Genomic DNA, 22611 nt, shown 5'->3' with positions numbered 1-22611 from the left:
AAGGTATAAAATACACTTCAATGCGTTGCTATGGGAGGGATACATTTATTTTCAGTTTGATGGAGATGGCAGAACTATTTACCAATGCGAAGGGTTATACCAGGGCTTTTAACCTCTTGTGCACCAAACAAGAACGTATGTGGGAAGATTAAAAGGGACATGGTGACCGCTGAGGGAAAACATCATTTAAAAAAGCCCAGATATTAAACGTTGACATTTATATTATACAGTAAGGGAATACGCACTTTTTAAACACAATTTTGCTCATGATAACAATTTCTTCCTCTCAATAGCCTGAAGTTCATTGAATAATGAATGCCAAGATTCATATTCTGAAGATAATTGCATATTTTCAAAAGGTTTTGCATTCTTTTATTTTTTTCTAAACTGTTGAGATTGTAAATGATTTTGAAGAAATAACAATAAAAAACAAAAACATTTCCCTTCATGGGCTTCTCCTTACGCAGGCGATATAAGGTGAAATCAGAAGAAGAATGATCTTCCAGCACTTAAATAGTTACTCAAGGCCGACGTTATCAGCCGGTTTAAGGTTTCAATGTGTCAAATAGGAAGTGGTTGAAATATTTTGCATAGTCAGAGCTTCCAGCCATGGTGTGCATGAGGTTCGAAAGCTCCAGCTGAATTGCTTTCCAGAGCCCTTGATCACACACAGTATAGCTTTAAATCCTCCTACTGACTCCATGAATGCTTAAAAGGAGTTTCTGCTTTTGGCTCAATGTTTTCTGTTGAAACCACTTTTCAGTCCACCGATACTTATTTAAAATTTCCAATAATTCTGTCAGGATCTGCCTAGAGATTGGTCAATTGTCGAGCCTGGTTTTATACTTGCCAACATTGGCAAGGATTAGCCAGGACAGGAAGGAGTCAAGTAGGTCTAGCAAGGGATTCAGTGCATTTCACATCATGGGTGATGCTCATGGGTGTGAAGGGGATGAGTGATCCCTGAATTGGCAAGACAGCAATTCAGGATGCCAGTCCACAGAGCGCTGATCAAGCACTGTCATATTACAAGCATTAAACATTGCATCCTGCTAGAGAACATGATTTATAGGGGACTTTTCTCTGGTGTCCCCAGATGTGGAGACATTGAAATACCCAAAATCATGCCAGTCTCATCAAATTCAAGATCGCCTGTAAGCGTGGTGGTGGTGTCCATAAACTACATGCATCTGCAAAAAAAAGTTTTACTCACCTTAATCCAGCATCGGGCAAAGCTCCCATTACTGATCTTCCACATCCCCTCCTGATGTCACTCCTAATAGAGAAGCTTGTGATTGGACTGTTTCAGAACGCAAAGCCGAATCTTAGCTGGCAAGGGGAGTGAGGTGGCTGGGATTTTAGGAGGAAATTCTGATAAATAAATTAACAAAAAAAACAACAACAAATAAACGGAGGGAGGTGAGAGGGGCCCACACAGACTTTCATATCGGTTGGCAGCGTGCAGAGCGCACTGATAACCAATGTTTTTTATGCACCGAATGGTCATTGGGAGCCCAGATATCCAGAAATGTCAATATCACGTGTGAGTGGTGCAACTAGCCCCAAGCACACAATTTACATGAGCTCTGTATGTGTAAAACACTGTACATACAAACTCCTACCATCACTTCAAAAAGCAGAAGTGGTCATGGTGATTGGGGTCCCCCTTTAATGTCACTCCAGACACCTAAACCACTGTAGCTTGCTGAAGTGCTTTATGTGTGACCTTTAGTGTAGATTTTAATAGAAATTGGAAAATCATCAATTAACCTGGTTAGACATCCTCGCTGTCAAACAACCGTTCCAGTTACTTCCTGGTTGTTTAGCTCAGTGAGGCAGCAGTTACCCAGATCACCTGCCTTGCAAAAATGTCTGAATAAATGCATTGAGAAGTCTGTGATTGGACAGCCGCAGAACATCTGGGTGGAGTTAGAAGGGGAGGACTTGAAAAGGTTCAGACTAGACACCTGCAGATTTTGCAAGCTATATTAGGTATACCCCTACTGAAAAAAAAAAAAAAAAAAGTGATGTACCTTACATGCATGGATGTTATTGGGAGTACATCAACTAAACAGATTTTATTTATTTTTTTATGGTTGGGGGGGGGGGAGGAGGGGGGTAGTGGAGTGTTCTTTTAAATAGGCATGTGTATTGTCCATGAGCTTCATGTGTTGCCCTCTTTCAAGTAAAAGTTACCGCAAAAAACTGATTTTATCCATCAAGTAGGGCCACAGATACTCCAACTAGCATTCTGCTATTAGGAAGTCAAGCCCACCATATTATTTACTTTAATACATTAAAAACTACTAACTTTAAAGGGGAAAAGCAGAATAAAAAAAAAATTTAAAAAAGAGAGAATTATGAAAATAGTGACGGATCTCTTTTGCTAAACAATATGTGTATTGAGCTTCCTTATTAAGCTGGGATATTACAAACGTGCCAACATTTTCATTATAAAATGTGTGTGTTTTAATGATAAGGATAATATGCACACACCCATTGTGACAGCTGCGTGGCTGTGCTCAGGTGATAATGGCTCAGTGAAACTTGCTGTAGGCAGAGGAGTTAACATATGTTTAATGTAAAACTGAGGCTAGCAGCTGGCTATATATTTACTGTATTCATTATTTAAGAAAACACAATTTAAAACTGCCTTTTATAATACAAGATGAACACTTTCTCTGTTCCCAAGAACTATTTGATTCCTATAGTTTGTAAAATGGTTTCCGGGGGAAGGGTGGGTCAGGTTTCCCGAAGTTGCGGCAGAATGCTACATAGTAATGACCGAAGAACTGGGTTCTGAAGTTTTACATTTTCTTTTACAAACACCCTGTAATGGCACGATTTATGGAAGGGTCCACCAATAAACACCAGATGGGCACAACCAAGTGCGCCAACCTTGTACTATACCTAATAGCACTCACATTAAAAACACTTCGAGGACAAACAAGCTCACATCGTTATGTCCTTTATAAATCACAAACATCCTTTAAACATTAAAAAAATAAAACATTCAAACCAAAGTCCTCTGTCAAGCACGAGCTGAGACACAAACTGAGTTGCCGAAAGTTCACTACATCACAACTGCGAAAAGACAAAACAGCAAGACTATTTAACAACACGGCTAAAAAGGAATCGCATGGCGTTAATTTGTTATGTTTATATCAATAAGTTATGTATCCCATATAGATATTGGTTACTTTACTTTTTCAAACATTTGAATGAATTACAGTTAGAAGTTCTATAATCTGTGAAGAACAACAATGCCAACATTTTACCCCACCACCCACCCCCTGCAAGCCAAAGATTGAAAGAGCTTATCAAAGATGGCAATCCAGTCTCTTAACCATAATGCCACATTGCTCGCCAGGTTGGTTTACCGGCAAGGCCTGTAAGAAGCCATGTGGCATTCAAAGTGTTAGAAGAGTAAATTTTTATAGTTTTATCTGTTGTGAGCTGTTCGAGTGTTTGTTAAAATGTGAAGACATTTCTGGAATGGAGATGAAGTGTTTGATTTAATGCTCAATTTGTATTCAGGAATCCTGCGAAGTGGAAGTGGCATTCATATTACAACAAACAGCAGAATTATCTCAATCCCTGCTGAATTCGTAGGAACGTCACAAGGTTCAGATGAAGTTGATGCACAAGATTTAACGGGACTGTGCAGGGTTCTACACCTCCAGTTGCAGTTATTTGATTTCAGCAATAATAACGTTTGAGCAGGGTCCTCTTATCATTCCTGTAAGTTTTACTGTCATTGTCTTATTTATAGTTAAATCCCCCTCTCATAATATAGTAAAGCGCCACGGAATGTGTTGGGGCTATGTAAATGGCAATAATAATAAAAGCCAAGTTGACATTGGTAATACAGCTGCAGTGTTTACCACTGTTTCTTAATGAGCATATCCCTTTGACACGTGTGATTGAGATTTATAAGAATGCTCTTTGGGAACACCATGTAGTATGGGGATTATTAAAAAAAAAAATTTAGGAGTAAAATTCCCCCTGTAAAACTTCATGAGTGAATAGGCGAGGGTTGGTCTCATAACTTGAATCAATAGTATACTTTTTGTTTTTTGTAAAACTTTTCAAACTTTATTCAAAGAGTTTAAACCTTGTAGCACCATAAGCATTGACATAGTTACTTCGTTACAAAGGCTGCATCAAGTTCAATCTTTCTCACATCTGTTTTTGCTGTTCATTAAAAATAAGGCAAAATTCCCTGTTAGAAGGGCTTCCAATTTTGCAACAAACTAGGAAAACATTTCTACTTGACCCAGAATGACAGTCAGATGTCTCCTTGGATCAAGAAACAATTACCCCACAAATTCAAAATTAAATCCCTGTATGTTATGTTTTGCAAGTATTTATCCAGTTGCTGTTTAAACATCTGTATAGACTGATAAAACCACCTCTCCAGGCAGAGAATTTCACATCCTTATTCTTACTGTAAACACCCCCCCCCAAAAAAAACAAAACACAACACACCTTGCCATAGCCAAATCTCCTTTCTTCCAGTCAAAATGAGTGGCCTTGTGTCCTATGTATATTCCGGATTATGAATAAATTTCTAGATAATGGTTTCTATTGGCCCCGAATATAATAATGTTATGATATCCTCTCTGAGGCGCCGTTTTTCTAAACATGTTAACTTTTCTTCATTACTAAAAACTTCCATTTCTTTTTACCAATTTTGTATTCCCGCTTCTGCACTTTTTCTAGTGCCATAATATCTCTTTAGAACAGGTGTCCAAAATTGCACGACATATTCCTGGTGTTATCTTACCAGTGATTTATAGAGAGGCAAAAATATTCTTATCCTGAGAAATATGCCCCTATTTATACATGGCAATACCTTACTGGCCTTAGCCACTGCTGATTGACATTGCACATTGTTGCATAGTTTGTGGTCTATAACAATTCATAAATCCTTCTCATGTGTTATCTCCAAGTCACCGTTTAGGATGCAAGTTGCTTGTGCATTTTATACCATGAAGTACAGTACAGTACATTACATTTAACCCCTTAAGGACACATGACATGTGTGACATGTCATGATTCCCTTTTATTCCAGAAGTTTGGTCCTTAAGGGGTTAAACTGCCATTTAAATGCTCAGTCACTCAATCTATTTCGAACCAGTTGCTGCAAAGTAATATCTTGCTCACATTGTATTATTTTACATTAGTTTTGTGTCATCTGCAAACACTGAAACATGACTTTCAATGCTGTCTTCAAGATCATTTAATAACATGTTAAATAGAAGGGGTCCCAGAACAGACCCCTGAGGGACACCACTTGCCACCTCTGTCCAGCTTGAACATTTACCATTAACGACAACTCTTTGTACTCTGTTTTTAAGCCAATGTTCTACCCAAGAAAAAGCATTTTCATCGAGACCGATTTCCTTGAGTTTGAACACTAATCTATTGTGTGGAACTGTATCAAATGCCTTGGCAAAATCCAAATAGATCAAATCCACTGCAACACCCTGATCTATACTTCTACTTACTTTTTCAGAGAATGCAATAAGGTTAGCTTGACATGATCTGTGATTCATAAAACCATGCTGATTATTGCTAATAATGTTCTTCCCAATGAATTTCTGAATATTCCTTACTAACATTTTAAATAATACTTTCCCAACTACAGAAGTTAAGATCAAAGGTCTAGAATTAACAGGACTCTTTTTGAATATCTGAACGCATTGCCTTATTTATTGCCAAATCATTTTTAAATAGTTTGGCAAAAACTGTGGTTCTCTCGACACCCAAAGCCTAGCGCCTCCCCTGCTCCTCAGACAATATAGATGCTTCACTTATACATTATCTTAAAACCGACCAACCTTGAAAACCGCAGTGACCCACCCATTCCCATCTTATCCGTGTGGTCACTGGCTGGGCAGTTTTGCTCAGATAAAGCAGACAGAGAAAACTGTGCTAATTTAGCAATCTGCCCGGTCTGTCCAATGCAAAATAACCCTGATTTGGCAGTATGGGGGTACAATCCCCTCTAAACGACAGGTGTTTTGTAACAAAAGAAGGATCCTCATTGTAATATTAAACATAAAATGTTATGCCCCCTGACCCTCTAGCGTAAAAACAGAGAATTTTACAAAGTAAATAATGTCTGGAGAATTCTCACTCAGTTCTTGTAGCCAACACGACACATGGTTGAAACAAGGTCATGGCACAAGTCTCCGTGTTTGAGATTACTCATTCTAGCTTGGCCTGATGGATCCTGAGAATTAAACGGACTTGGAAACATGCTGTTTGTCCGTGTGTGAATGAACAGCACTTTTACCAGAATGCTGGCTACCTGTCCACATACATCTACAAGTCACAATACCCAGCAACACAAAGCAACATTTAAAGTGAACATTCATCCAAATATTAGTTTATATTCAAACAATGCCAGTACAAATAATCATTATTTTACTTCTACAGTCTTGGTTCTCACTAAAACTCCCCAAAACTTGGCTTATTCCGTCACATATTACTGAAAGTCTACGTGGAGTTATTTCTTTACCTGCTGTGTTGTAATAGACTTTTCTTTACCTTATTATCTAGTTTAGAAACGATTTTAATTGTATTTGTTCTCTCTAGATGGTCCCCAAACTTAGATTATCGCCTTTAACATGCACACTGACAGTATGCCTATTACTACACACATGCCTTATTTGGACGTCTGAAACACCCTTCTCAGGGATGGGTGACATATCACCACACTTACCATATCACCGATATCATTATTATGCCTTGTATCGGTCAGGAGGGTGTGAAAGTGAAATTTTTATGGCAATTTAAAGGGAAATGGATGAGAAATAATCAACACAAAAAAATAAATAATGAGAATGTAGCCAATAAAATGATTGCATTTACCAAACATAATGCTTAGAAACCCGATAGACTGACATTTAAACATTCATCTGTGAAAACATATTACACGTTTGGCCCATTATTTTACTTTTTTCCCCCAATTTGAAGCCATTTTCTGTTAGTGTATTTTTATTTATTTTTCCTTATTCAAAAAAAATATGTTTCACTTTTTTTTTTTTTGAATTGCGAATGATTTAGACAAGATATAGTTTTCTTTGCATAGAACAGAGGCGATCAAATACAGATACAAAGGGTACGGCCAGATACAATGAAAGCTACTTACTCGTATTGTAATTACTCTAGTCTTCGATCCACAATTCTTCTTGAGCAGCATTTTCTGAAAGACAAATATACAGAGAGTCCGATCACTGGGTGAAAGTACAACTCAAAACCATGTCCTCTATTAATCTCAAATCAGGTTAACATTCGTCATACGTAGGGATATCATATCCACCATGTTTACAGTGACACATCATTTTGTCAATTTTGTGAAAACACAAGAAAAATGTTTGCCCTGCACCATGTATAAAGATTAAAGATTAATCTGCAGGATTCTTCGTTGGCAAATTACCAAAAACACCACCTTCTGAATTCTACATACTACAGGGCAACCCTTTTCATGTGCTGCCCATCAATAAGTCTATGTGATGTGTCCCTGAAAACATGGTGGATCTAGTAACCCTATTCCTATGGGGATTATTCACTAAACTAAAAGCAAAAAATGGACATTGCAAAGAGTAGCTGATAATTTGGGCCCAAAAAGCTTAAAATTGTCCTTACGGCAATCACATTTGCACCCTTTCCATCTTTCCCAAAACGTGACTCATAATTTCAACTTTATTTAGAGCATACTAGATTTGGAGATACAGTTTGGTCCGAAGTGAAATTCAGATACATTTGGCCAATTTTGTGCCTTCTGGATTTCCAAAACAAAATGTAGCCAGATTCCAAATAAAGTGGTAATGGCTACAAGTATTAGCTGTAAAACCAACACCAACCATAAATGAATCACTAATTTACCATTTGAGAGTCGTTTTTGGGCTTCCTTGGCAATAATCAGACCGGTCTAAGTGTTATGTCATTAGGATTTCTTTAGCAACGAAAAGATTTGGAAATCTGAACCGAATCAATTCAGAAAAAAAAAATAAAACATTTACACAATACACAAGTCTAGTGCATACAGTCACATACACTTATTTTAGATCTAAAACAGTGAACAAAAAAACAAAAAAAAAGTGTAGAAAACCGCGTTCAAGCTTGAAAGTCTGGTTTATCCACTAAACTATGGAACACAAAGCATTGACAAAGGAGTTTAATATTTTTCAGCTTTTAGCCTAACATGTGCGATAAGCTTTGCAACTTGCTTGTTAAATGCTCCTCAATTTTCGGTTTCGCAAATAAACCCATTTGTTACATATTTGTTTTTGTTTTTTTTTGTAAATATAATTTTTATTTTTGTTTTGTTTACGTTCAAAGTTTGGAGACTCGCAGGTCTCTAGTCAAGTTAGAATATGCAGACAGGTTTAACGATCAGTATCAAAAAGATCTCGGGCTCGCAGGCCCTCATGGGTAAGTAAACAGGTTGATACAGTGTCACAGGTGTTTGAGCAAGAGCATAATGTGTGCCCTGTCCCTTGTTGAGGGCAGTACTTTTGCATGTTCAGTTGGGCTCGCAGGCCCCTTGTAATGTCTGGCTCGCAGGTCCCGTATAACATGTGGGCATGCAGCGTTATGTTAGTCAAGTTTCGTGTGCTTGGATTATTTGCATCCCTGGTGTGTGTTCGAGGCTCGTGGTAGTATGCACCTTCTGGGAGGAGTGTTGCAGTACTAGGTATTGGGTCTCCTTCCCGTTCGGGATCTGTTAGCTATGTGTGCCACAGCGGGGCGTTGCGTGTGACCGCTGTGGTATACTTAAACCTGTGTCTGAAAGCGTGATATGTTGAGTGCTGCTGTGTAGGTAGCAGCGCAGAGTGAACGTGTCTTTATTTTAGTAGAATGGAGGTGCGCATTGGAGCTCCAGGGTGGGCCGGTCCTGGGTTCCAGTCTCGAGTCGCGTTCAGTCTAAGCCGTGGTGGGGGGGGGAGGGGGGGGTCGGGGTCCAGTCGTGTCTCTGTCTTTGAGCTTGTCCAGGAAGGTGTCCTTGGCGGTTTCAAGGAGCCACAATGTCCAGGTCTCAGCGTATGTCTGGGGTTTGTCTGAGGCTGACATAAGCAGGTTTTCTATGGCCCTAAGTTCTTCCATCTTGGCAAACCATACCCTCAGCGGGGGTGCGGTCTTTTGTTTCCAGTAGAGGGGGACTATCTGTTTAGCTACGTTTAGGATCCTAACCGTCATAGACCTCTTGTATTTGGATTTAGATACTGTGGTGTGGTGAAGGAGCATTGCTGCCGGTTCCAGGGGGGGGGGGGCGTCCGAGAACATCTTTACAATTTTGTGTATGTCTTCCCAGTATGGTCTAATCATTTCGCATTCCCACCATACGTGGATTGCGGTCCCTGTTTCCTTCTCGCACCTCCAGCAGAGATTGGTGTGTTCTGGGTCTATGTTGTGGAGGAGGTGTGGGGTGCGGTACCAGTTTGTCAGGAGTTTGAATGCTGTCTCCTGGGTCTTGCTGTGTGTCGAGCAGTGGTGGGTGAGGTAGCATATCTGCTCCCATTCTGCGTCTGTGAATGTCGTGTTTAGTGCCGCTTCCCATTTCCCCATGAATAAAGGTTTAGCAGTAGGTGTCCCTGTTAGTAATAATGTGTATATGAGGGAGACCCCGTGTGTCGTTGGGTCTGGGCTATCGCACAGTGTCTCGAACGCTGTCCGGGTCCTGGTGAGTGCGGTGCCTTGCGGTAGGGTGCGTATGAAGGCGGTAAGTTGAGCGTGTTTGAAGCATTGTGTGAAGGTGGGTGTCTCACCTCCTAGCATGGATGTTAGTGGTGTGCATTTGCCGTTGGTGATGACGTGGTGCAGTCTCGGAATCGGGGTCTGGGGGGTGTTTTGAAAGGCTTTCGGGTCGAAGCCCGGTTGGAAGTCTGCGTTATGTACCAGAGGTGTCAGGGGGGATGGGTAGGGTGCCAAGCTATGTGTTTTCGCCGTTTTGCGCCAGATGTCCAGGGTGGATTTAATGTACGGGGACATGGCTCGGGTGTCTGGGTCCTTCCTGCCCCAGGGTATGGTTGCGAGCGGCATGCTCGCTTCCGATTCCTCCGCTATTTTCCACATTTTATGGACTCCGCTTTTCGTCCATTCCATCACCCTCTGGAGATGTGTGGCCGTGTGGTATGAGCGGAAGTCCGGCAGTGCTAGGCCCCCCATGTTTTTTGGTTTCATGAGGGTGGTGGTTTTCATCCTGGGACGTCTACCGTCCCAGATGTATTTGATCATGGCTGTGTTTAGTGTGGCAAAAAACGCCCCGGGGAGTTTAATTGGGATGGTTTGAAAGAGGTATAGTAGGCGTGGGAGGAAATTCATTTTGATGACCTGGACTCTCCCGAGCCAGGATATGTGTGGGTGTGCCCATTCTTTCATGTCTTTCTGGAAGGTGGTGAGTGTGGTGGCGAAGTTGGCTTGGAAGAGGTCTTTGCTGTCCCTAGTCAGCCAGGTTCCTAGGTACCTGATTTTTTGGTCTGCCCATTGGAATGGGAAGCTCTGGCGTAGGGGGTCAGCGCGTCTTTTGGGGATATTGACGTTCAGGATGTGGGATTTAGCATAGTTGATTTTTAAGTTGGAGATCTCTCCGAATTCCTTAAAGGCCTGTTGGATGTTGGGCAAGGTTATTTCTGGGTTGGTGATAAAGAATAACAGGTCGTCTGCGAAGGCGGCCACTTTATGGTGGACGTCGCCCGTCGTGATGCCTGTGATGTCAATGTTGCTTCTGATATGTGTCAGGAATGGTTCTAAGGCTAGGACAAACAAAAGTGGGGATAGGGGGCAGCCCTGTCTGGTGCCGTTGTGTATTGTGAGTTCGGGGGTCAGCGCGCCGTTAACCAGGACGTGTGCCGTCGGCTCATGGTATAGGGCGGTGATCCAGCGCATCATGTGGGTTCCCAGGCCCGCGTGTGTCAGGGTGTCGAAAAGGTATGTCCAACCGACTCTGTCGAAGGCCTTCTCCGCGTCCGTGGACAGCAGGAGAAGGCCCCCGGCTCCCGCCCCCCTGCCGTGCATGAGGGTGAGTGTGCGAATGGTGTTGTCCCTGGCCTCACGACCTCCCACAAACCCGACCTGGTCTGGGTGGACCAGCCTGGGGATGTGCGATTGTAGCCGCGACGCCAGGATCTTTGCAAGGAGTTTGACATCGCAATTGATGAGGGAGATTGGCCTGTAATTCCCGCAGTGTTCCCCATCCTTGCCCTCCTTGGGGATTATGGTGATGTGGGCTGTCAGGGCTTGTTTGGGGATGTGTTGGCCCTCTCTCACCGCGTTAAAGGAGTCTACTAGTGGCTGGTATAAACTGTCCGAGAAGGTCTTGTAGTATTTTAATGGGAGGCCGTCAGGGCCTGGGCTCTTGCCCGGTTTGGTTTGTTTGATCGCCTGTGCCAGCTCTGACAGAGTGATAGGTTCGTCTAGCAGTGCTGCAGTTGTGTCATCTATAGTCGGGGATGTGTGGGTGGTGAGATATGTGCGTATTTTGTCTCGTAGTCACATATTTGTTAACGTTTACTTGAAGCAGCCATCTATCCAATTTTCCTTCACATTTCCCAAAATTAAAAAAATGTTTTCCTCTCTTGTATCACATCCCGCACAGAGCCAGGACAAGATACACAGTAGCATGGCCAGATGCCTTGAGAAGTCATTTAGTTTAAACAGTCTCACCAGCAGTTTGTACAAGGCTTTACATCAAGCATGTCAAACTCGCGGCCCACAATGAACATCTTTTGCAGCCCGGCGAGCCGCAAGTTTGAGACATGCTTAGTGTTAAAGCAGAATAGGCACCTGCTCTCCCCACATTGCAGGTGCCTACTCTGCTAAAATGTATCCCGCCAGGACTCTCAGAGGTCGCTGGAGGAGCTCAGTCTACCCTCTCCTAGCTGCTCCCTCGCGCGTGCCGTCTGTAGCGATGCCGGAATATGACATCATATTCCGGCACGACTAAACTGCGCGAGTGAGGGAGCAGCGAGGAGCAGGAAGACTGAGAACTCCAGATAGAAGATCCCCACACCAGCTCCCAAAGGTAGGGAGCAATAAATAAAATTATGTGAGTGTGTGCAAGAATGTGGAAATGTGTGTGTGTGTGTGTCGTCTGTGAGTGAGTGTGAGTAAGTGTCTGTGAGTGAGTGTCTGGACAGTGGAGGACCTGGAGATGCACGCAACGCCACGTCACATTCAGACATGACATCGGTTAGGACCTTGTCCTTCTCATCTCTGCACAAGTTTCAGGTTTTCTTCTAGTGATGATGGAAAGTAGGTCAGATACGATAATGGTCCATTAGGAAATGGAGCCAGAGGTACATACACATGGCAAGAGTGTCATGTCTGTGTAAGCAGTTTAAGTTCATGTTTTGTGAATGTATCAAGATAAGACCAAAGCATCAGCTAATATAAGACAAAAATCTATGCAGTTCTCTTCTAGTATCACAAAAGTTCTGACCTCTAACCCCACTCTTTGTCAGGACTCCAATGAGACCCAACACGAAGGATGTAATAGAAAAACATATACCAAACCTTAGAGTGGCCAGACTCTACGTTAGACAGCTAGAGAATAGTCAAGAACAAGCCAAGATCTAGGGAGCCAGAAATCCCGAAAATGAGGTATACAAGTCGAGTCAGGAAACCAGATACTAGGATAGTCGGGGTATATAACAACCAGATGTAAAGCACTATTGGAAACTAACAAAAGAACCACAACAAGGCAAAGTCCTATGTGTGAACCAGTCTTTTATAGGTTGGCTCTTTAAATTGGAAGCCATGCCCCCAAAATGTTCAAATCCGTGACGTTGGAACTGCTGGAGTGGAGATTGGAGGCAGGAACACGGCCAGAAATGTGAGTGAGCATGACACTCTTCCATTGTGCCGATACCTTGCTTTGGGTTTAGCATTCCTTGTGTTCTGCTTCATTGCTGAGTTGTTGCTTTTACTAAACGCTTCCACTTCTCCAAGACGTGGGAACCATGGAAAAACTATATTGACAAACAAACGGAACTATAGAAGCGACTAATGAACTAATAGACAACACACCGACCAAGGCACCATCCTAAACCTTGCTGCCCACCCAGAGCCCCCTCCTGGTAAATCATTCTACACCCCCCCCCCCCCATCCAATTCTCTACTATGCCAAGATTTCCAGTACCTCGGTCTACTGAACTTCTCTATACGTTACAGAAGCGCAACTATGTTAAACTCACTGTTACTTATTGTTGCTTGTGTTTTCTCGTTTCCTTAAAAATTCTAAAACTTTGACAGACAACAACCATGCCACACGTGAAAGTATGACATGCCTTGTATATTCTTTTTCTGTAACAACCACTGACATCTGAACCTTGCTCTGGCTTTTGCACAAGCCTTTATACAGTAGATATGCCACAACGGTCATTGCATAAATAAGGAATAATAAAAAAAAAGTTAAAAAAGTAAAAACCAGTTCTAGTGACATAAGGTGTGAATAAAACACAACACCGAAAGTTTTGCTGTGACCGCAAAATCAATAATATAAATATAAATGCGGAGCAGATGGGAACGTTTTTTGTTAATACACCTTGTTAAAAAGTCTGACCACATCCTGGCTATGAACGTTCTAAAGAGAACAGCTGCAAGAGTTGCCCAAATCTAATGTGTTTTTCTGCCTGGCATATTATGGGTTCTTCTTAAGTGTAAATCTTTCATCAAAAGCCAAGATGCGGTCACATTCTAATACATGTTATGTAAGAGTTTGCTTACAGAACAAACAATGCTGGCTAGACAAGCGACTCTCTGGGAAGCTTAGAGGAGGTTTTACAAAGGGTAAAATACATTGTCATTTAGGAGATCATTGCAGAGAACGGTAATTAATGGCATTTTAGAAATGAAATCTACACCCATTTGCAACTATGTCCCAACTACGTCCCGCTGCCAAGTTGTGATTTCGACTAAAGGTTTCCATTGTCATTCAAGGCTATTCTGGGACAATACATTTGAGCATTTCTACCTGGTTTGATTTTACCACCAGTGACGTGGTCTACAGAAAACTGTACTGGGGGTTTCAAAATGGAAAGTGAGAATCCATTGTGAATGGCCGTTGTATACAGCACTCTGTCACAGACCCAGTGTGTCCAAGTACTGTGAAATACCAAGGTACATATATTCTGCTATTGCCTCCGACACAACGCTATCTGGAACCAAGGGAATGGTGTTGGCCCTACCCACCTGCCAGAAGTCCTCTCCCTACAGTTTCCTCCAAAATGCACCCCCTCTGGAGTTGATGGGCCTTCTTTATGCATTTACATTTGTTTTGGAAGACCTTCATTATTATTATTACTACCATTTATATAGCGCCAACAGATACTGTAGCGCTTTACAATATTATGAGAGGGGAGGTTTAACTATAAATAGGACAGTTACAAGAAAACTTACAGGAACAATAGGTTGAAGAGGACCCTGCTCAAACGAGCTTACATTCTACAGGAGGTGGGGTGTAAAGCAGATAATGACAGGAAATAGCAATCAAATAAGGTGGGAGTGAAGCAGAGCTGGAGGAGAGAGTAGAGTGCTGCCCTTTAGGAGAGAGCAAGAGACAGGTATGTGAGGTAGAGGTTACTCTAGGAGGCCATAAGCTTTCCTAAAGAGATGGGCTTTAAGGCACCTCTTAAACGATTGAAGACTAGGGGAGAGTCTGATGGCGGTAGGCAGGCTATTCCATAGGAAGGGAGCCACCCGGGAGAAGTCCTGCAAGCGTGAGTTGGCCGTACGGGTGCGAGCAGTGGACAGAAGAAGGTCACAGGCAGAGCGGAGAGACCGAGAAGGGACATATCTGAAGATTTTGACAGGGGTACTTAAAGAGATGTTTCAAAACAAATACAATCTTCACTTCTGTCATAATGGGGATTTAGTGTTGAGACAAAACGATTTGTTAATGGCAAAAAAAAGGTTTTAAAAATTGGTTCGGTCGAACAGGTTCGTCTGGAAAACATAAATAAAACACATTGGTGTTGATCCTTGTGGTGTATCAGTTCAGAAGTATTTCACCCATGCAGTCGAACCAAAAGTACAAAAGTGGGCCAATATTATTTCTATATTTTGCAGTACACTAATCTGTATATTTTTACAGCATTTGGTTCACAAAACAAGTCGGAAGTAACCAAGAGGGGGAAAAATGAGGAGGAGTAAAAATAAATAAAAATATTTCGTATATATATATATATTACACACACACACACTTCTCTGCAGCTCAGTGACTGGTAGGAAGGTCTCATTTATTGGCCAGACTCCTGAGCATTTCACGTGTTAATATTTAATCACAGAGGCGGCTGTAACAATGGCAGGTTCTAATTTTCAGAGCCCATTAGTCAGGTGTGGAATTTCAACTGGTTTACAAATTTGACAACTCCTAAGGTTACTGGATAATGAGTAAGTCATTGGGTGTCCAGCTATTTCCAGAGCCCCTTTAAATATAGACACAAACTATCAATATTAAAAATGTTACACATTACAAGAACATGGAAGTAACAATTCCCACAGAAAGGGACATCACCAATATCTGCTAGACCAGAGAGAGACAGAATGATTTACGTCATGGGACACTATAGGCACCCGAACCACTCCATCTTAATGAAGCAATCTAGGTGGAATGTCCCTGTTATTTTAGTTCTGGAAAGTAAATTATTACTGTTTGAGGAGTGTGCTCGGAAACCAGAGCATATCTGAATGTACCTTTCCTGGTTAAACACCTAGTTATTATTATATGGCAATGTTCCATTGCAGGGCTAAACACACCTCTAGTGGCCGTCTTCCCCCAACCACACCTCTAGTGGCCGTCTTCCCCCAACCACACCTCTAGTGGCCGTCTTCCCCCAACCACACCTCTAGCGGCCGTCTTCCCCCAACCACACCTCTAGCGGCCGTCTTCCCCCAACCACACCTCTAGCGGCCGTCTTCCCCCAACCACACCTCTAGCGGCCGTCTTCCCCCAACCACACCTCTAGCGGCCGTCTTCCCCCAACCTCACCTCTAGCGGCCGTCTTCCCCCAACCTCACCTCTAGCGGCCGTCTTCCCCCAACCTCACCTCTAGCGGCCGTCTTCCCCCAACCACACCTCTAGCGGCCGTCTTCCCCCAACCACACCTCTAGCGGCCGTCTTCCCCCCAACCACACCTCTAGCGGTCGTCTTCCCCCAACCACACCTCTAGCGGCCGTCTTCACCCAACCACACCTCTAGCAGCCGTCTTCACCCAACCACACCTCTAGCAGCCGTCTTCACCCAACCACACCTCTAGCAGCCGTTTTCCCCCAACCACACCTCTAGCAGCCGTCTTCCCCCAACCACACCTCTAGTGGCCATCTTCCCCCAACCACACCTCTAGGGGCCGTCTCCCCAACAGCCATAATTCAATGTCTTCACGCAGTGCAGGAAGATGTCAGACATCCTCTAATACGAATTAGAGGGAAGCATTCAGTGCATTTCCCCATGAGAAGCATTTGCTTGGATGAGAAGATGAACATAACACATGCAGGATGACATCACCAGACGTAGAGCAGGCGGCCGCGCCAAGTGAGTCTCAGCGCTGAAAAAAATTAAAAATTAAAAAACCCACCCCTTTAAAAAAATAAATAATAGTTTAGGATGGCCTCTAACCTAAAATGGGAGAAGAATATTTACATATCTTCTCGCTCTGTGGCTGGAGTGCTTGAAACCAGTAAAGGTTTTATAGAACACAACAGAATATAGAACATCTAAACCCATAGCAAAGGTTTAGGTTTGCGTTAACATGTTCGGGCAAGTTCAATTTTACTGATAACATGTCCAAAAGCAAGAAGAGGATTTATATTCTAATTGTTTTAAATATTATTACATTCTTACCTCCTTTCCAGCGCTACAACAGAGTCAAGTCTGATTTTTCTACAAATTACTAGCGTGGGCTTATGTGGCTGGCCACGCTCCAATCGCCCTGAAAACAGTGATTCAACTCACATTTTTTTCCCAGCACCGTGCTGGTCTCGCTACAGCGGAGAACATCAATCTCGATTATCTTAGACAATTCAATACTGTCTCATAGGAAAGCATTGGGAGGCGACTGCACATGCGCGGCAAAATGCCGCTCTGCACCAATTGTGGTGGAATCTCGGTAAAAATAAATTTAGTAGGCCGAGATTACCACGTGGCATGTGTACGTGCATATGCTGACGTATCGATCAGTTGGTTGCACGAGGCAAGATACGATCAGTAGTGTACGGAGCATGTGCAAGAATACAGGATGTAGTATTCCCCCTCCTCCATTGTGCTGGACAAGCCATGCGGTCAAGCAGGAAGTTAATTCTTATTTGTGTTGATTGGTTAAGAGAATGTGCGGGTGGAGCTTAATATGGGAGGAGTTATGTGCCTATATAAGGAGCCTGCACTATTGTCCGGGGCTCAGAACTTGCTGTATTTTGGTGACGCTAGTCCCTCTGAGTCCCGATCGGTGATCCAATAAAGAATCTCTTCATTCCTGAAGAAACCTGTGTCCATCTCTCTGTGCTTCGCTTCCGTCAGTTTCTCCGGTATCATTTGGTGCATTGGCCGGGAAGCTCATCGTTCAACGGTAGCTGAGAGGCAGAGGCGTGAGACGGTCTATCTTTGCCCACGTTCTCTACGGCTGCACCCCTGAACTTCTGCGTGGATCTCCCTTCGTCTCGGCGCCACTGGTCTGTTGTCCAGGAGATCATCGGCCTCTACGTGAGAAGTGCTGGGGTGTCCCCGTCGATGAGTGTGAACTCAGGTTCAGGAACGAGGAGGTAAGACAACTGCTGTTTTAGACGGCAGGACCCACTAGGGGTATACCGATTGTGCGGTAGGCCCAAAGGGGTTTGAATCTGTGTATCTGCCCCCTCTGTCGGAGGGAAGGAGCGAAGGCGCACCGCTCGATCGAACGCTCTTTAGTCAGACCGTTTGATTCTGTTAGTCAGGCGGGGCTCTGGTGTAAACAGCCCTAGCCGGACACCGGTGTCTTGTCTAGACTAGCGTTCTAGGGTGTATATTTTGTTCGCTAGGTCGGAGGGACCGGGAGACTAAGCGGCGTCTGTGTAAATTCGGTTCGCTAGCTCTCAACCTATCTGGGCTAAGTGGGAAGGCGTGTAAATTTGGAACCCACTAGACTTTTGATAGTAATCGACTAAGAGGCGTCTGTGTAAATTCGGTCCTCTAGCTCGCTATATATGGTGATTGGGCAGTGTGGCTAACCAAAACGTATGTAGATTGTTTTTAGGTAGTCCATTCAAGGTACTGGCCAATAGTTTAGTTGGGAATTGTAAATGTGATAAAGATTGTTTAGTAAAGTGTATATCTTGTTAGATAGCGCGAGCTCAGCCGTCTAGCGAGAGTGTTAATAGTGTGTTGCTGTATTATAGTGCACGGTACCATAACCCTGTATATTTACTGACACTGTATATAAGTACTAATCATTGTCGTCCATTGCATGTTTAACACCATAACCACTAATAATTGTATTGTGACCTTAACTTGTGCTTTGACCTATGCTAACCGTACTGTAACCGCTATTTGTAAAAGACGATGTTATTGGGGTGTGTTATAGACGGGTAATTCGTATATAGAGAATTATAGCGTGGGTGACTGTATAGTTACGCCAAAGGGCATAATATTGATTATCTAGTGACTGGTGTAACAGCTGTGTGTGTACGGGAATTCCCTGAGTGTTTATTGTGTTATTGTGTACGTTTCACTTGGTAACCGTACCACGTGGTGCTGTTGCCAGAGGAAACGGGTGTGACTGTTGAATAGTACGCGTGTATAGTATTCGTTGTCGACGACGTTCCATTGCTAAGTATGGGTGCGTCGCAGTCAACGATTCCGGATCCCTTAGGTTGTATGGTGAAGAATTTTAAAAAGGGATTCAAAACTTGTGATTTTGGGGTTAAAATGTCTCCTGTACGTTTGGTCACTTTGTGTACTAGGGAGTGGCCTACTTTGGTTGCGGCATGGCCGCCACGTGGCAGTTTGGATCCAACTCTGGTACAGCGCTTACACGTGGCTGTATCAGGTAGGCCTGAACTTTACGGCCAGTTTCCTTATATTGATTGTTGGAGACAGGCCGTAAATGACTCGCCAAAATGGCTCCAGACATGCCACGAGGAGCAGTGTCGCCTCATGGTAGCTAGGACTTGTTCGTCCACTAGGACTGGTGTTAGGCCCATTTTGGACACGCCCCCTGAGTCCAAGATCCCTTTGCCGCCCCCTTACTTTCCGTTAAGAGGAAGTGACGCAAATGCAGGAAGTCCTGCAACCCTCCCCTCATTACCCCCATCCACTTCCGCTTGCTCCTCCAGTACAGGATCCACCCCCCCTCATACTAAATCTCCCCTTCCGGAATCAGAACCAACCCCCATTAAAAACGAATATCCTGATTTGGCGCCACTTCAGACTTCCGGTCAAGCTTCATCTAGCTCGGCTCGAAGTGTTTTATTTACAACCTTTTCCCAAAACCAAGCTCCCACATCCCCATACCCTATTTCTCCCCGACTGGAACCTATGACTGACGCCCCTCCACGTAGCCCCATACAGACCCGACAGTTGACCGGTGCCCAACAATTAAAACACTATCAGATGCCTCTTCGTCTGAATCCTGGGTCAGCCTATATCGATGCCGCAGGCCAAATGGCACATGCTGACCCAGTCTTTGTATATGTCCCATTCACGACAACCGATCTCTTAAATTGGAAGACCCACAATTCCTCGTATACTGAGAAACCACAAGCTATGACTGATCTGTTCACCTCAATAGTACAGACACATAACCCGACATGGGCTGATTGCCAGCAGTTATTAATGACTTTATTCAACAATGAGGAAAGGACAAGAATTAATCAAGCGGCCATTAAAGCACTAGAGGATAAAGCCCGTACTTTAAACCAAGCCAATCCATCAGCATGGGCCGCAACACATTATCCCAACACCGATCCCGATTGGAATGTAAATGGTGCTGATATGGTTCAACTCAGAGCCTATAGAGACGCTATAATTGCTGGCATGAAAGCCGGAGGAAAGAAAGCTATTAACATGTCGAAGACAGTTGAGGTGATTCAGAAAAGTGATGAAGCGCCCAGTGTCTTTTATGACCGATTATTGGAGGCATACCGCTTGTATACCCACTTTAATCCGGAAGACGCAGATAATTCCCGAATGGTGAACTCCGCCTTTGTCAGCCAAGCTTACGGAGATATTAAGCGCAAGCTACAAAAGTTAGAAGGGTTTGCAGGTATGTCAATCACCCAACTAATGGAGGTAGCGAATAAGGTTTATATGAATAGGGAAACAGAAAGTAAGAAAGAGGAAGAGCGCAAGATGCGTAGAAAGGCAGACATGCTAGCGGTAGCGATCGCAGGCGTAGATAGACGGGGCCCAGATAGAGGCGATAGTAGATGGAATGAGGAACCTCTAAGTAGAAATCAGTGCGCATACTGTAGGGAAGAAGGGCATTGGAGAAATGAGTGTCCTCGAAGAGAACAGTGTGAGAAAGACAGACCTAGGATAGGTTATGGAAACTTTAGAGGCAGAGCGAGAGGTAGAGGAGGCCCCGGAGGGAGTAATGGTAATAGAGGGAGTAATGGGAACAGAGGAAGTGTTAGGGAAGATAGATATATCCCAGCAGCGCAAAGGTCCCGCGATAGAGAAGGCAGGGACTTTGTAGGATTGGCTGACACGGTCATGGAGGACTATTGATACCGACCGGGCTCCATCCCCCTTGGTCGAGCGGAGCCTATGGTCGATGTATCAATAGGGGGAAAAAGGAGTGCGTTCATGATCGACACTGGTGCTGAACATTCAGTGGTGACTAATCTAGTTGCTCCTCCATCTGGAAGGACTATTACTGTGATAGGAGCAACTGGAAGAAGTGCTGAAAAACCGGTTCTTAAAAGTCGACTCTGTACATTGGGAGGCCACGTAGTAAAACATCAATTCCTTTATATGCCTGAATGTCCAGTCCAATTGCTGGGACGTGATATGCTATCAAAATTACAAGCGCAGATTACGTTCCTACCAAATGGAACAACATCCTTAAAGTTTAATGGACCTTCAGGTATCATGACATTATCCGTACCAAAGGAAGAAGAGTGGCGACTTTATACAGCGTTGACTAGCCAAAACCCTAGGAGTGATGAGACATTATTTAACATACCAGGAGTTTGGGCAGAGAACAACCCACCAGGACTGGCCCGCAATATTCCACCTATAAAAATTGAACTAAAACTTGGGGTTTATCCAGTGAGCCTAAGACAATACCACATCCCGCAGAAGGCTAAGAAGAACATCCAATCCTATCTGGATAAGTTCATACGGTATGGTATCCTAAAATTCTGTACTTCCCCCTGGAACACCCCATTGCTGCCTGTTCAAAAGCCCGGTACAGATGAGTATCGACCTGTGCAGGACTTGAGAGCAGTCAATGATGCGGTTGTTAGTATACATCCAGTTGTACCCAATCCATATAACCTGCTTGCTTTAATTCCGGGCGGGGCTACCTACTTTACAGTCTTAGACCTCAAAGATGCCTTCTTTTGCCTCCGAATTGCCGCAGAAAGTCAATGTATTTTCGCTTTCCAATGGGAGAACGCTGTAACGGGCTCAAAACGCCAAATGACTTGGACAAGACTGCCCCAAGGGTTTAAAAATTCACCTACCCTATTTGGTTCAGCCCTAAGTCAAGATCTACTGGATTTCGAGTCCATCCCAGGAGAGTGTGTATTGTTACAATATGTAGATGACTTGTTGATAGCAGCAGTTACAAAAGAAATCTGTCAGCAAGCAACGCACGATCTACTACACATTCTCTGGAAGGCAGGATACAAGGTGTCTAGAAAGAAGGCTCAGTTGTGTTTGCCAACTGTCAAATATCTGGGATTCCATATCTCTGAAGGTCAAAGAATTATGGGGCCAGAGAGAAAAGAAGCTGTCTGCCAAATACCAATACCCAAGAATAGAAGACAAGTGCGAGAATTCTTGGGGGCAGCAGGCTTCTGTAGGATATGGATTCCCAGCTACGCGATATTGGCAAAACCTCTGTACGCAGCTATCAAAGGTACAGAGCACGACCCCTTCTTATGGACCCAAGAACAGCAAACGGCATTTGAAGATGTGAAGAAGGCTTTGATGAGTGCCCCAGCATTAGGTCTACCTGATCACACACGACCATTCTACTTATATGTACACGAGCAAAGAAGAATGGCTGTGGGAGTATTGACACAGTACTTGGGATCATGGCAAAGACCTGTTGCCTACATGTCTAAGCAATTGGATGCAGTGGCCAGCGGACTTCCACCTTGTCTAAGAGCCGTAGCTGCAGCCGCCCTGCTAGTAGCTGAAGCCGATAAACTCACTCTGGGTCAAGAACTTTATGTACGAGTCCCACATGCAGTACAGACGTTGTTGGATTACAAAGGAAATCATTGGTTTAGTAACAGCCGTATGACCAAGTATCAAGCAATGTTGTGTGAAAACCCAAGAGTGCATTTAGAGACTGTAAACAACTTAAATCCAGCTACCCGGAGGGGCGGAGCCTAGCGGTGAACCTGGACGGTCGCATGCCTGCTGTGCTCCGCTCAAATCTCGACGACAACAACGAAAAA

At 43.7% G+C, this 22611-nt stretch overlaps 1 protein-coding gene across 1 annotated transcript in view; it reads right to left on the bottom strand.

Annotated features, from left to right (window-relative positions):
• LOC134587604 (uncharacterized) overlaps positions 1-22611 on the bottom strand; it is a 107934-nt gene that overhangs the window by 14973 nt on the left and 70350 nt on the right. The window contains exon 4 of the mRNA XM_063444105.1: positions 7160-7213. Coding sequence (XP_063300175.1) covers positions 7160-7213 — 54 coding nt within the window. The remainder of the gene's footprint in view (positions 1-7159; positions 7214-22611) is intronic.

Source organism: Pelobates fuscus, chromosome 2, assembly GCF_036172605.1.
Source record: "Pelobates fuscus isolate aPelFus1 chromosome 2, aPelFus1.pri, whole genome shotgun sequence".
Taxonomy (NCBI): Eukaryota; Metazoa; Chordata; class Amphibia; order Anura; family Pelobatidae; genus Pelobates; species Pelobates fuscus.
This window is presented reverse-complemented; position numbering and strand designations above follow the sequence as displayed.